Source organism: Xiphophorus maculatus, chromosome 7 (assembly GCF_002775205.1).
Source record: "Xiphophorus maculatus strain JP 163 A chromosome 7, X_maculatus-5.0-male, whole genome shotgun sequence".
Lineage (NCBI taxonomy): Eukaryota > Metazoa > Chordata > Actinopteri > Cyprinodontiformes > Poeciliidae > Xiphophorus > Xiphophorus maculatus.
Window position 1 is genome coordinate 8,982,270 of NC_036449.1, and position 16,595 is coordinate 8,998,864.

At 37.7% G+C, this 16,595-nt stretch overlaps 1 protein-coding gene across 2 annotated transcripts in view; it reads right to left on the reverse strand.

Annotated features, from left to right (window-relative positions):
* znf385b (zinc finger protein 385B) overlaps positions 1-16,595 on the reverse strand; it is a 61,628-nt gene that overhangs the window by 37,324 nt on the left and 7,709 nt on the right. The window contains exon 1 of one of the 2 annotated variants that reach the window (XM_023337291.1): positions 8,156-8,173. The exons of the other annotated variant lie outside the window; for it this stretch is intronic. Within the exon in view, the coding sequence (XP_023193059.1) occupies position 8,156 (1 nt within the window). The 5' untranslated portion in view covers positions 8,157-8,173. Of the gene's footprint in view, positions 1-8,155; positions 8,174-16,595 lie in introns of those variants that run through there. 2 annotated transcript variants of the gene reach the window in all.

The window sequence follows — 16,595 nt, forward strand, 5'->3', positions numbered from 1 at the left end:
TGACAGATACACATGTACACTTCCTCCCATTCAATCTGAAGGGAATTTTAAAATTTAAACTAGAACTGCAAGCAGTTAGCAACGGGTCCCAAGCCTTTCCCAGCAAATTTTAAATTATAGTTCTTACAAGTCGTTATCTATTCGGTCATTTTCATTTAAAAAGGCACCGTCTCCACTCACCTTCAACACAACGATCGTGTCATGCATACATGTTTAAAAAGTAATTTTATGGTGGTTTATTAACCTTTACACATTACAAACGAATTGTTCTACAATTTCCAAGTTTTGTTTGCCGTTTGTTTTTCGAGAAAGCAATCGCATGATTGAACTGCTCACTCAAAAGCCACTCACTTGAGAAAGAGTAGAAATACACACAAACCCTGGTTGTAAATATTCTGCTCTTGCAACTGCGTTTGTAAATTGGCCTGTTGGGGTTTCAGAATCCAAAGCTGTCGCGGAGCCTCAAAATCCAGCCTAAAGACAGATTGGTTGTTTGCAGGCAGTGTGAATGACAGACAAGTAAACGGAGTAGTTGTTCTGGAAACTTTCTTTTTTGTCTGCTTTGCAGGAAATGAGAGGCTTATCGTTTGCCAAGCTTGTCGATCAGTAAAACAACCCGTAAGCTGATTGGTTAAGATACTTTAATTATACAGTGATTGTTCAGGTAGCGGAGATGCAAGAGCCACCCAGCATTGATTTGTGAGAGAGTTGGATGCAGCACAACAGACTTCCACTGACTCTCCATCCCAGGCTTTGTTGCAAACGGTAAAATAAAGCATATCCAGGAGTAAGTACAATGGTTTGTTTGTTTTTCTCTATTGTGTAACGATAGCAACAACAGCAAACATTAGGGCTATTCAGCAGTTGTGTTAGAGCAGTGAAAGCAAAGTAAAAAGAAGTTGCTCTCATGGAGGAGCCCAGGTTCCCACATCCAAGGACAATGTTGACTCCCTGTAGAAGCGTACATGTTCCTATTACAACGACAGAGTATTTTTCAATAGATCAGCACATTCAAAAATAAGTACATAACACATAAAAAAAGAAAGTAAAATTAGTGGAGAAGTTCACAAGGTTAGAAAAAGAAACACTGAGTGTGCACTCCATGAAACTGTAACACTTGAGAATTGTGTGGATGTGCGAAATATAACGGCTTCGTCAGGAAGAATGGCTGGATTGCAAAAACATCTAATCAAGTAAAGTCATGCTGAACCTCGAGCAGCAAAGCTGAATTTCTAGGCACATCTGAGTTGGTGGTTTAAACAAACACGGGACAGAAATATATTCGTTTTCTGAAGAGATTTGTGCTGCTCTTGCTCCTGATGTCCCAGTGATATTTTCAGGATTCTTGTGTTGTAAGGAAAAAAGCAATCATCTGCTAGCATTGCATCTGCAAACAAAACGTGCTTGAAAAGGCAATCGGATCTCTTTTGCAACTACGGAGCATATGAAAATCAAGTTAGAAGAAGCACAAAAGGAGGAAGAAGCTTCAGGAAATTCGGCAAGTCACGTCTGGAGTCTTTTGTCCCAAGTCCAAGTTAACTCTGAAGTATTTACTTATCAATAGCATTTGATCTAGTCTTCCAGTAACATTGGTGTCTTTGGGTGTAGAATTAAAATCTTCTAATCTTTGCAATGAAGCTTCATTTGACTCATCAAAATCTTTTAACGATTGTTTTTAATCTTTTGAAGATTAATTCTATATACAAAAACTGATATGAGCTGGTTTATTGTTTAATATAAAAGATGGAAATGTTTCAGTTTTCTCATAACCTGCATGATTTTACTGCACATTAAATTAAATTCCACTTATCCAGGAAGTGGAAAAAAGTACCTCTTATTTTTAAGAAAAAGGAATCAGCCGAAGTTATCAGCAGGTCAAAATTTTTATAAAATTGGAGAACACAAACTGACTCTCAGCGAGTCAGTTTTTCTCATTTCACGACTTTTACAGAAACATGTTACAGTGGTGCAACAAAAGTGAATTTTGAAGAAACAAATGACAGTTAAATCAATATGATTACATATATCTAGACTTGAATGCTTCACAGATTGATTTAACCTCAGAATAAATAATAAAACCCAAAATCGAGCATTCAGGAGGCTACAAAGTCATTTTATCTAATGACGTTTCCTTGTATCTGCCAGCGGAAACTTCCCTTCGCCACTCCATGAATCAGTATTTTTAACCTACCTAAAACCGAAACGTTTCGAATCACACATGAAAACACAGAATAACGTCTGATGAAGTTGAAACATCATATTTATTTCAGTTCTTCAGTTATTTTTATCATGCAGGTATTCCAGCTGGTCGCTAGCATTTAGAGAAGCTCTGCAGATGCTGGTTAATCAGACACAGTGATGAATTAGCTACTTATGCTCTTACCTGTACACACACACACACATCCCGACGCCTGCACATGCCTACACGCACGCAGACCATCTCAGAGCCAGCTGATGCTGACATCAGCTTCAGCAGAGGAAGGATTAAATATAACTGCTATACTGAACAGGGAATTATACACACACACCCCTACAAGTATGCGCGCACACAGCCGCAGAGGTAAATACAGGAGCTGAAACACACTGCACAAAGTAAGATTTAAACAAAGACTCTCGGTGAGCAGAGCGTCCAGGATTAAAGTAAAGTGAAATGTGTGCATTTACCTTTGCCTTCGGTCCTGTGTGTGAGTCTAATCCAGGCTGACCAGGCAGTCAGTAATCAGAGAGGCCAGCTGTGGGTTATAATCCCACACACACCCACACACACACACACACGCCCACACACACACATGCACTACAGCCAAGCAACAATGTAATTTCTGCCTGTGGAGGAAAAAGCTGAAAAATCTTTTCCAGTGGTGCTTCTCAGTGGCAACTTCAAAGCAGCAGCTGACTGAGTTTTAGCCTCATCTCAGTTTCTTTCATGTTACTCTTAAATAGAGTTCATCTCCTCTGTCCCGGCGATGATCCCAGGCCACCCTTTGACGGCTAAATCCAGACGAGGAGAACTGGGATCAGTGCACTAAGCACAGCTGTATGAATGAGTCAAAGCTGACGCCTGCTCATTTCAGTCAAAACTTGCTCACACGATGGAAATTCTTGATTTCTTTTTTTTTTTTTTTTTCACTGCAAACACTGACGAGAAGGCGTCCTGGACTGCACTGCAGGAACATTTAACATCATCCAAGAACTCTTTCACCTCAGCACTACATTCCTCTAAAGTTCATGAAGAATGTGTGCCGACAAATCTCAGTTACTTTTAAATGCATGTGTGAAAAAACTCAGAAGTCAGTGTTTTACCCACTCTGATCACCAAACCTATGTTCCAACATTTTTTTTGTGTGTGTGTGTGTTAATTATTGCGCTTAGGGGAATAATTCTTTATATTCTGACAAATGAATGGCACAACAAAGTACAGGCTGCCTATCCGACAGGCTTCAGTTGCCTGATAGAACATAAATGAGTGTAGCATTTAAAACCAGGATGCAAATTCTACCAAGACATTTTCGGACAATGTTTTCCTGAATGTGGAAGCAAACATATACAGCATAGACATATAGTGTTAGAGACGCTTTCCTGTTTTAATGCATTGTCTGTCATCTACAGTATATGCACTCTCTGTCCAGACGTTTTGGCTTGTTTGCAGTCTCACTCATATTATTTTTAGTCACCTCCCATTGTTAATCCATAGGGTTTCATATGTCCTTTGCTGCTTGAGCAGCTTCAGCTCCTCTGAATGTGCTTAGGGGAATTTTTGACTATTTGTCCAGAGGCGCATTTGTGGGGCCAGGCACTGCTGTGGGACGTTAAGACCTAGCTTGCACATGCACTCTCTAAGATCACCCCTACTATCAGGAAGATTCTGTGTAATTCTTCCCTGGAACAGCCAGGGACAAAATATTTCATTACAGTTGGTTGAATTAAATTGTCCAACACTTCTTGGTATGCTGAACCTTTAAGTTCCTTTCAATGAAACTACGGAGCCAAACTCCTGAAAAAACAACCGCATACAGAAAATGACAAACAAAAAAAATAACGTAGAAATCTGTCTATTGCATTTAGAATATCAAAATTTAACTTTGTATTAGTTAACATGTCAGGAAAAGATGGAGGTTATATTTTGCAAAAGGTGAACCTTTTCAAAATATAAATAAGAGGTAACGCTTTATTTGATATCTGACATTAATATTGCTTTTATGGCACCTTATCTACATCTATCGATGCTATAAGTATGTGAATTTTCCTTCACTTTTCCAACTGTAAATAATAACACAACTGACATTGCTTCTGCTTTAGTTAAACACCATGCAATCCTGCACTGCATCTCTGTCCCTCTCACATAAACAACCAGCAACAACATGGAAATAAACATCGGTTATTAATATCAGTCCAGTTTTACTTATCGGACCAATATCGACATGTTAAAAGATGATTAACGTCGGTGGATATTGATGTTAATACCAATACATCATGATTCAATAAATTTGCCTTCTGAATTTATTGACTCAGAAAAATAAGAAATGTTATAGCTGATCAATATGAATCTGGTTGCATTGTCCTAGCGACACAATTTGGAAATGACAGCATAAAGGAAAACAGCTTTCCTTGTTAGATGTCTTATCTTTCCCTGCTGTGTATTTATGTCAGAGGAGTGGGCAATCAGGGTGAATGCTCTGGATCCTGCTGGTGTTAAAGATAAAAGAACAGAGGGCACTAATGTATGGCACGGTTCCCTGAAAGAGACTGCTGTCCACAAAGACACACACACACACACGCCCACCCCCACACACACACATATCAACCTGAGGGAACGACAGGACAAAGAAACTAATGGAAATGTGACAAGACAGAGAGGGGTCTGAGAGTGGCTCGCTCACCCTGAGGCCTGGATCTGGTAATAACAGTGACCAAAGACAAACACATACACACACACACACACACTCCCACCCCCGCACGCAAACTGAGCACAGCAGCGGCCAACAGCAGCAGAGATGCTGGGGACAAACTACAAGACACAGTTTGATGTATATTCCTGTAGGATTCCAAGATGGGAAGTTCCTGAAATTTTAGTTTTCTTTTACCAATAAAACAATTTGCATATTCGGAAATCTTTATGCAACTTTATCTATTATAATCTTTGTATTTTCCTGCCAGAAAATAATCTACTCTTTCCCCGTTGATGTGTGTCTTGTCTTTTCACACAAGCTGTTCATGACCTTCAAAATGTTCCATCAGGTGATATCTGAGCAGATTCTTTTTGTATATAACCCGCAAACTAGAGCAGTACTGACCTAAAACCACAAACTAAGATATGCACCTACGCAGCCTTTTTTCAGAGAAACAACCGCCTGTCAGGCCGGATTTAAGACAAAGAGTCTTCTTCACTCGTGACACGGCCACTAAAAGAACAAGCAGCCAGTTTGTGTGAGTTGAATCTGCAGGAGGCTGAAACCTGAAGACGCTCCGAGGACACAAACAGGGACCTCCATTCAGATAATTATGCCTCCTTCCTCGTCCCGTCAGCGATACAGCAAACGAGATTGAGTCTTAATACTCATGAGACGCATGGTTTTTAACAACATCAAAGATTCTGATATTTGTGCTGTTTCCTCACAAAAAACTAAACTACCAGTAAGGATTCTATTCTTTTTTTTTTTTCAAATAATTTATAAATTGCCAAAATCAGTTTATCAGACGCACTAAGAAATTGCCTGTTGAGTATAACCAGTGACCATAACCAGCGGGTCTTTTTTATGTTAACTGAATGCGACACGTCTGCAGCATATGCAACCACACTCTTCAGCGTGGAGTTTGTTATTGAGTGAAAATTCAAAGTTCGATATTTTCAGTCAGAAAAGCACTTTCTCACTCTTATCATTTAGAGTCATGGTGCAGCCATGGGGCCCTCCACCACCCTAAAGGGCCCAGAATGATCAGACCGAACTTGAAAAAAATAGTGATTGATGACCTGGAAAATCTGTGGACAATTTCTGTGCTACTTCCATCCTGGAGTTTGTTGCCATTTGCAAATCTTTGTAGGCCGATCTGGAAGAGCCGTACAGATGTTCGTACTTCCTCACGGTCTCAGACAATTGCTCCTCAAACCTCTTCACCTGCCTCTCTGGCTCAAAAAACAAGAAGTTGAGTAGTTGGAGCCAGACAACATTCTACCCAAGTGCTTTTTTGAATCAACAAAAAAACACCTGAAATTATAAAGATCTGGAGGTCAAAGCCTTGCTAAAGAGATCAGGAATGAACAACTCAGATTTAAATAACACAAATTTAAAAGTGCTCATGACCTTTAGCAACATATAAAAGACTACATTTCTGTTGGTCATTCTGACAGTCACGCTTTTTGAGGACGCGAAGCAGCCATCATGCGACGAAATAAGAGACACAAGCAGAGCGAGAAAACATTCATGTCAGCAAAACGAAGCGCTTCAAGTCAGAAAGGTGGAAAGACGAGTCTGCAGACAATCTAGGATCCTGTGTGTTGGTTGGTTGCTATAGAAACTCTTGGTAGTAAAAAGATGACTCAAGCGGTTGTGTTTCCATCCGATGGTATTATCCTAACAGAAAGTCAGTCCCTGGAAATCTTTTTTTCTTTAAGTTTTATTTTACCACAGTGTTCCTTTTGTCTCCGTCCTTTTGCGTTTGTCCCTCCGTACCTCACGGCCCCGAATTAGGAAGGATATCTGATTTATGTTGCTTTTTCTTCAGCAGGGTTACATTTACTGTTTTTTTATACTAATAGAAATATTTCTGTGAGCTGTCATTTGAAGAGTCAGGATCCACACGTTAACTTTGAAATGTATATTCACACTTCTTCGATTAAAGCCATAAAATGATGCAATGCAGGTGTGTGCGCATGTGAATGCGTGACACACAGAGATGAGTGTTTTGATAGATGGCGAGTGAAATGTAATTAAAGAAAAAACTGTGTAGGCAGCAGCTTATCTGAGCAACACAGTGCATGCAGGGTGCTGTATATAAAAACAAAAAAAACATATAGTAGTAAAATAAAAAAAGGAAAAGTCTTAAATTGTGGTCTGCACTGGGTTCCTATAGATAAGAAAAACTCTGGATTTTTGCATCATCTGTGTATCTAGACAATCTGTAATGTATTTCAGGAAGCTCATAGCGTTTTCATTTTTAAAAACCATAGTCCAACCATTTTTTACATATCAGTTTTTAATGTAATGGAGCTGGAAGAAAATGCAGTTTTTTTTATAACCTTCCAGAAAATACTACTAAGTAAAATAAATATTGGTCCTCTAGCAGCCTTGTTTGCCGCAGTTCCCATTGTTTTAAACTTTTAATTAGTACTCTGACTGTAGATATGGGCAAGTGTGGAAGTTATTTTTTGATAGCCACTGCTTCGCTTGCATGGCACGTCCTTTTGTTTTTCCCACTCAAAAACTGGCTGAGAGAAACATCTGTCAACATATTTATATGCAAGGGAAACAGAGAATTGTGGATTTCAAAATGTAATTTCCAAGGCACTCAGATTAAATATTACTATTTTTTTACACATTTATCAGCATTGTTGTCACTGTTGACACGTCAATGTCATTATTACTTTTTGTTGTTAATTTTAGAGGATCTGTGTTGCTATCAACGGGTTTAGACAGTGAGGAGCGCTATAGCCTACCAGAGGTAGGCCTTAAAACAATGTAGAAGTTTAGAAATTTTAAAGTTGACCCGGTTCGCTCTTTTTGGGGGTTTTGCTATGTAAAAATACTCCCGTTTCTATTCTCTTCTTTTTTTTTTTTTGCTGGAAATTAAAACTTGTATTCTACAGGCTCTTTTTAAAAATTGAAGGGAGCGTTTTAGATTTCATAACATGTAGAGATATGTATCCCAGCTATCGCAGTTGTTTTTGTCAAGGATATTGATTTGATTGTTCCCCAAAATCTAACAATAGCTCATGTTTAAATGACAAGATGTGGTCTGGAGTGTTTGTTCTGATCTCAAATTCTCACAGTGGTGATTTGATGTTGCATGATTTAAGCACAGCTGTAGGAATAAACCTAACGCACACAGAGAGCGCAACAATGCACATTCGGTTTGTTCTGTCCAACCTTCACTTCAGGACACTGTGACTCCGGTTCTGTCTTTAAATAGCTGCTCTGCTCCATCGCCATGTGACTCTTACTGCTCAAGGTGAAGCTCTGCTCCTCTTTAAAAATCCAGGACTGAAGTTTTCACAAAGGCACCTCAGACTCAAGGGGCCCTCATGTCCAACGACAGAACTCTCTGGAAAAGGAAACCAAAGGATGTGACAAAAACCATTTTCCCTGTTAACGAATTTATTGGCAGAAAAAGAAACAGGGAGCTTTTTTCCATCATTGTGTTGTTTAAAATTGAAGTTTCTTTTTTATTAAAAGTAGAATATGTCACTATAACTAATATCGCGATTTTTAGGCAGATTTATGTAATAAAGATATGTCTTTAAAAAAAATCAAACTGTACAATAGTTCTCAAGATTCCCTTTTTTTACATGATGTCTACCAGTTATGTAGAAATAAAATTAACATTCGAGGTCAAACGTTCCTTACAATATTAGATGGATCCAAATGATAAAAAAAAAACATGCAGGTCTTATTCTAAAACGGGAACATATGTACACAATACTTAAATCTTTGTTACACCAATTGAACGACAAAATGTCTGTCCTTATGTAATAAATGACGATTCAGATTCAGCTAATTATAGTAAAAATGCAAAAAAAAACCTGAACTGAAGTAAGTGGTGAACAGTTCGCTCTTTTCTGAGTTTTTTGTGTGTGAGCAGGTCTTTATGACTGACTTATTTTCATATTTGTGATTTGGAAATTAAAAGCTCGCAGAGCATCACTTTTTTAATCTACAGCTTGCAAACAAAAAGACGACACTCTGAACAACAAGGACTTAAAAGAATGTTTGTTGTACATTTTTGATTAAGTCTATAAAAATCAAAAATAATAATAGATAAAGGTTATAGTCAATTATCAAAGCTTTCATAAGTAATGTTATATTGATTTTGTAGCAGCTTAAATGTTTTTGTAAATTTTGTGGCATAAAAAAACAGAGGTATTTTTACCTAAAGTATACATAACATAATATAATCCCATGCTTCAGTGTAACAAAAGTAAACTACAATTCCCATGAGTCTATTTTACTAAGTGTACAAAGGTAAAAATAATGTTCCACCTTATTTTGAAAATCTGTATAGAGTATTTTTGCTGCCTAAACAGGAAAGAGATGGACCAGATGTTCCTCTATTACAGCCTTGAGAGATTAACACACACACACACGCACACACACACACACACACACACACACAACATACTACATCTAGGTTACCCAGCAGGCTGTGTAGGATTTGGTAGGACATGATTGGTCAAGCCAGAAGAAGATTGAGGGATTGGGATTATAATCCTCAGATAAATGTGTGTTAGTGTCTGTGTGTGTGAGCTTTAGCTCAGTTGGTATAATCTGTGGTCTAATAATAGAGATTACCACTTGAACACTTCTGAGTGCCTGTCGTCTGATTTACCCCCCTCCCTCGTCTGGTAGGCATTCATGAAATTCCTTTGACCTCTGACCCCAACATACCAGAAGATGAGTCGTACAAGAGAACGTTCACTTTGGGAACTGAACACTGTCATATTATTCACTGACGGGATATTTAGAAAGTAGAAATCCAGTAACACCAAATAACAAAATTGTCAGAACCAATGGGATTAAAATCTCACAATATATATTAGAATTTTAGTATACAGTTAAAATGTTTAATTTTTTATGTTTTGTCTCCATAATTCCTTAATCCTTCTGCAGTTTCAGTGTGACGCTCAGGAGGAGAGCAGCGGGTGTCATGGTTGGACAGCAGGGAGTGGAGGAGGCTATCCCGTCAGACCGTCAGTTCCCGAAACCACAGACAGAAAAATAACCTCGTGAAACCGCACATGGGATCAGTGCAACCTCGCTGGACTGCGCACAGAATAAAAAGCTTGTGGGGTTTGATGAACCCCATCTGACAACACGACCGGAGAGTTAAAATACTTAATTACCACAGCTGAAGTTGAACTCACAGCTTTCTCATAGTTAGACAAAGGTTTGAGCAAACATAGAACTTATCAGGTCTTTTTCTTGTTTGTTTTTGTTGTTTTACTTGAACTGTACCTTTCTTATAACATTATACTTCTTTGGACTTGTGTTCAGTTGCTGTTTTTGTGAGTAATTATTAGTAGTTTGTTTCTATTTTCTCCATAGTTCTGTTCAGCCACTTCCTGTCGCTGGTTATATCTTGATGATACAGTATAAGCTAACATTTTGTGTCTCATTGTGCAACATTTTCATTATTGCTGGTATGCTAAGGTGATGCCATCAGTTTAAGAGGTGCAGCTGTATATAGTGGTCGTCTCATTGCTGTCTAAAGCTTCCTGTTGCAGCACTTTACCAGTAACACTCCTCTGAACACATTTATTAAATGCTTAAATTATATAAAACTTGTCACTCTAGGGGTCCCCTAGAACGCCAGGCCTTTGGATGTGAGACTGATGTGAGGTGACATCCGTCTCTCCTCGCTACACGTAGTTCAGCTGGAACAGAGAACAGAGACATCTGGAAGTACTTTAGTCAAATTTTGACTAAAATTTATTTCTGACTACAGCAAATTTTAGTTAAAATTTACTTTCACTAAAACATGAAAGTAAATTTCAAGTTTAAGATACATTGTTATCTTTTAAACACAAATTTTTCATCCATTTGCCTGTTAATTAAAGAGGTGATAATCTTTTTTTTAAGTTAAGCGTGTTCTTTTATGGCAACAAATGCAGTGCAAGTGGTTGCCGTATATCAATTCCACTTATTTTGGTTCTGATTCCTATTTGGGACTGTTGATTCTCATGAAATATTGTAAGTTAAGACCCCAAAGCAGACTAGAATAAACTTTATTTTTCCATTATTATTAATTTGAGTCTTATCTCAATATTTTCTGACTTTGGACAGAATATTGGATAGAATATAGAAAACTAACTTAAAAACCTTTTAATTGCATTATGACAAGCAGATGAAGCCATTAACTTTAATCCTAATATTTTTTTGTATTTCAATGTCCTGCTGGAAAATCCTGCATAGTAGTTGTAGATTTTACTTTGGCTCTGCACATCTCAGCAACACGAAAAACACCGTTACTCTGTTGTCTTTCAATTTCTTCACACAATGCACAATATCAGGCCCTATTTCAAGTTATTTTTATTAAATAACATGTTGCTTTAAGCACGAATCCCAAATTTTTGACATCAGAGGCCAGTTGACAATATCTGACTGGTCACTTCAAAAGGTTAAATACACTGTGCAGGTCCATTGTAGGTTGGCACGGCAACAGTCTCTTCAAAGGTGCAAATCAGCCGTCTTAGCGGGAGCAGTGAAGGACTTGACGCCACAGCAAAAAAGCAGCAACGCAGACCGAAAGAGGAGATGACGTCTATGACATCATTTCCTCCTCAACATGCTGACTCATCAAACATTCAACACCTGTTCCACTCAACTAATGGGAGAAGAAACGTGAGACAAACACGTAAACACACACGCGCATTGTGCGGCGTTTAAGCGTCTCCTAACTGAGGAATTTCAAAGCGCAAAGTGAAGCTGGAAGCTGACCGAGCGACATCACAGAGGACGGCATGTTGACAGTTGAGGCGCGTCTCGGTTTCTATTAAAAGAACGGCATCACCTTGACATTTAAAACACTGTGACGTCGTGTTTGACTTGATTAACCTTTCTGTCCTTTTCCTGCTGATGCAAAGACGTTGCTCGTCTTCCTGATTGACCTAAAGTTGTGTCGATATACTGTCATATTCAATACATGAGGCTCATTTGTCAGATTAAAAGTTTCCTTTGAAACTGACATTCAAGCAAGTTTTTTTATTGGTCTGAGGTAATATTCTAATTTTAAATGTCACTGTTTCTTTACCGGTAAGTAATAAAATCATAGCAGAAATAAAGGCTTTCAAATAGCCATTGGTGGGTCATTAATCTATATAATAAAGTTGACAAACTTTATTATCAACTTTATTACAATAAAGTAATAAAGTTACTTTATTATCAACTTTATTACAATAAAGTTGATAATAGTTCCTGAATTAAATGGACTTTTCTATAATATTCTAATTTATTGTCTGGGTCTGCATTAAGCATAATTTTTTTTGTTTTCTTATGATTTACTGTATTTATGGGCTTTCTCTAAAAGTGGAATTCTGATATTTTAGTTTTGTTTTGTTATACAGTAAATAGCCAATATCCCAACAATTAGTATCTAGTTTCAGGTTTTTACAGACCCATGAGGTAGTAATAAACACAGATTCTAAATATTTTATCAAAGTAGAGTTTAAGCAATGTTAGAAACTCTTCCAAAACTCAAACTTCCTGTTTTCAGCACATGGCAATAGTGTTCTGACAACAATGTCTGCACAAATCTACATCACTAGAAATTTGTTTCCAGTGCTGGTTGGCTTCATCACACACTAGTGGGTGTGGATGAGGTGGGCTGCAAGGTCACTGTTTCCCAAAAGCTCAATTTGTAACGTTCATACTGTTGTGCTACTAACTTTTGAAAAATCTTTAATTTGGAAATTATTTATGAACATTATTTTGAACATGGTTTTATCACCAAAAATGTCCTCCTCAAATATCTTTCAGAGTAAAAAAAAACTTTGGTACATTAAAGCCATGTTTTCTTTCTCTGTGTTGCAGAGCTGCAGTGACAAGAGCCACACCAAAAATGTGATGAAATGATTATAATTGATAAAAATAAATTATAATCAATTATAATTAATTATTATAATTATTGGAGTAGTAACAATCAATGATTGTAATTAATTGTCAATGTTCAGGTTGAAAATCTGATTTATTCCAGTAAATATCAGAATATTACATCAGACCAATAAAAAAGTCTTTTAGACTTTAAATTGACGATCTAAAAACAAAAAAGAATTATATATCGGTCACAAAAACATCCATTTCTGCAGATAAACAGAATCATAATGTGAATGGACATCTAAACGAACCATTTCTCCATTTATGTTTAGACAAAAATACAGTGAAATGTTCTAAAAAGCTACAAGCAGCAAAAGAACTACAGTTACCCTTTGAACTTTGAGTGTGACTGCACCAAAAAATATCGTCAGTATTTACCATGCCCCCCACATTTACTGGTACTCTAGGCAAATATGTGTGAAACCTTGTAAGAAATTCATCTTTATTGCAGATGAATAATTTCATTAACATCCTCCAGGTCTCCAACAAGGAGTTTTTCAGGGGGGTTTTTCTCCTCGCATCCTGCCGTTTGTGCTGGCAAGATAAATGTGGGTCCTAATCCAGCATTGTTTGTCACAATGACAGTAGCTTTACACTTTTTATTATTGCTCTGACTGGAGATATGGGCAAGTTTATGCCAATACGTTGGCGGCACAGTGGAAACAGAAACTTATAGACGACTAAATAAACGTTTCTAGAAACTCTCTTCAGCTTAACAAGGTGGAGAATAAATGAAAGGTTTTTTAATATGTGTACAGAATTATTGCAATAAAAAATAACTTCATTTTAACGGCCTTTGCGAGTTTTTAATGGGCAGTAATACATTTGGACGTGCTACACAATGTAATCATTGCACAGCTTATTTGAGACGCTTTGTGAGTTGTGACGGCTAATCGTTGGTGTGAGGTTATCGAAACAACATCTTAAACAACGTTGCCGCAGTCATTCACTTCCTCCAGCCTGTTATTTACGTTCTAATTTGCAGTTATGATTTAATGTGACATTTTCTATTTGGTCATGGCTACTGGAAAGTCCCAGCACTGCGGCGTTGGCAGGGAGTCCCTCAGGGGTGTGGGTGTCAGCGTGGGGTCACCGTGGATTAGGCCTCTCCAGCCACGTCCCACAGATGCTCAGTCATATTTGCATCTGGTAAATTTTGGATGCCAAAACCAAACCTGGGGCTCTTTATCCTGTCAGTGGGGAGCAGTGGTGGGTTCTGGCATGAGTCAGGCCCTGGGCAAGCCTCGCTCTCCTCCTGTGACCCCCAACACAACCAAACAGTCACTCATTGCCTAGATTGACCCCACTCTGCACACGAAAAGTCTTTACAACGTAATGATCAAACAAGTATTGATCTGAGGATAATTGATCTAGAATCATAGCTACAACATTTTAGAGTTAAAGTTGGATTAGCGTGTAATATTTTTATATAATTTTAAATGATTTTAAAATTTTAAATTTTAAATGATTCATTTAAAATTATATAAAGAACAAAGTAAAATCTTCTCAAATCTTAAATTGTGGTTTTGAAAACATCTGATCTTTGGAGTCTTATTCATACCGATGCACCGATATAAAAACTCGATATCCTAGTGAAGAAATACTAGTTATCTATATTTTTCTAAACTTCAATGTCGACATATTGTGATCAGTCTAAATATGCAAAATCTTAAGCTACAGGTGTTAAAAAACTGTCTAGGGTAATTTAAAAACAGGGAAGTTACTCTTAATTACGGCACTGAATTATGATGAATTATTCACATGGCGTCGCGAAGCCTAAAAAACAGCTTTTCAGACTGATAGGTGTCAGATAGTGTCTTAACTTTCTTTAACTTGTGACATGTGATGTGTTGCTTTGTGAAACCTTTAGCCTACTTCATGTTGTCAGACATGTTCTGTTTGAATTACTTTTTGATTCGAAAGGTTTGACCGTGATCAGGCCTACTGAAACTGAGCTGTCAATAGAGTTCATTTATGAAGTGGCATTACTTTTCCAAACAGGATCGGGTTGGTGTGGATAGTTTTTGTTTCCTTTATTAAATAAAACACCACTATTTGTTGGTCCTCAGGTAATTTACTATATGTATGAAATGAAACTTAGATTAACAATCTCAAACGTAAACAGCTCTGGAAAAAAATCAAGAGACCACTTAAAATTATAAGTTGCTCTAATTTTACTTTGTGTACATATATGTTTGAGTAAAATTAACATTGTTCTTGTATTCTATGAATTACTGACATTTTGCATTTATTTACAGGAAATGAGAAATGGTCAAAATAACCAAAAAGATGCAGTACTTTCAGACCTCACATAAAGCAAAGAAAACAAGTTCATATTCATTCAGAAACAGCAATACTAATGTTTTAACTCAAGGAGAGTTCAGAAATCAATATTTGGTGGAATAACCAGGAGGTTTTCAATGGGCTCTTCATTTTTTCCAGAGCTGTATTGTATAATAAGAACGCAAAAACAGATTAAAGTTTTTTATGGTACTCTACATACATTTTCATGTATCACTTGATCTAGATCTAAAAAAAATCCCTTTAAGGTTCGTGTTTTAAATTTTTAATAGACTAAAAAGAGGCAGCTCAGTGAGCTCAGTTCTGTAGCTTCACTAGCTCAGCCATCAAAAGTAGCATCAATGCGGTAAGTTTTTCCCAGTTGAGTGTGTCAGCGGAGATTATCGCTGCACATGTGTGGTTCTAATGCAATATATTTTCACATTTAGTCCTGCATACATGCAGCATTTCGCTCTGTGATTGTAGCTGAACACTCCCAAGCTACAAAGTCTCATTAATAGCCAACAAGAAGAAAATAAATATTTCTAATAAGACCAAGAGTGGAAATCATGTTCTGTTTTACTCAATGAACATCACAAGTTAACCTAAATAGATAAAAAAACGATATCTAGGTTTGAAAAAGACCAGCACCAGTTTTCTGCTGTTTGTGTTTTGTGTTAGCCAGCTGAGTAAGCAGTCGACTGTTATGAACACAAACACCAGAACATAGCAACGGGGATTTAGTCTGAGCTGCTTTGGGATAAAATATGAGATCTGAACATCATTTTCTGACTGGTGAAACTTCTCACCACTTTCAGTAGCCTTCCAGGTAATGTGTGTAGGAGTGTGTGTCGTCATGACCTTCACAACCTCAGTGTGTGTGCATGTAATTCCTCCGAGACGGGAGTCGTGAGCAAACACTTCATCACTGCCGTCCTATTTACACACACGCGCGCACGAACACGCCAACTCATAACTTCTGCCTTAACAATTTCACCGACAATCACAAACACACACCTTGTATCGAGCCTAATTCTGCTTTTTGCAATAATCACCCAATCACGTTTCATTATTGTCATCTATTCCTCTTTATCACATGACAGGCAATTAATTAAAAATATCCTCAGACAACATGGGGAGCAGGTGCAGACGCACACACTCGGGCACAGGTAGCTCCATAAATCACAGCAGACAGAATGGGAGTAATGAAGTGGCTCACTGTTAGCACTCTGTACTGTAGGCACCAGCAAACTACCCACTGCACACACCGCAGTGGACCGTGTGTTCCTGCTAGGGTGATAGAAAACTGCCTTTGAGGGGAAACAAGTTGTTTCACACAAAGTGGATGTGCAAGATCATCAGCCTTGAATCTGGGTGGCTGGTTTTAATAGATCTTGGAGATTGCTCTTAATGGGGCATGAGACGGTTTCAGGCATCAAGCTAGAGAGAGGTTCTAAAAAGTCAGGGTTTCAAAATTTGCTAAGATGAGATTAGAGATGTCACGAAATGTTAATG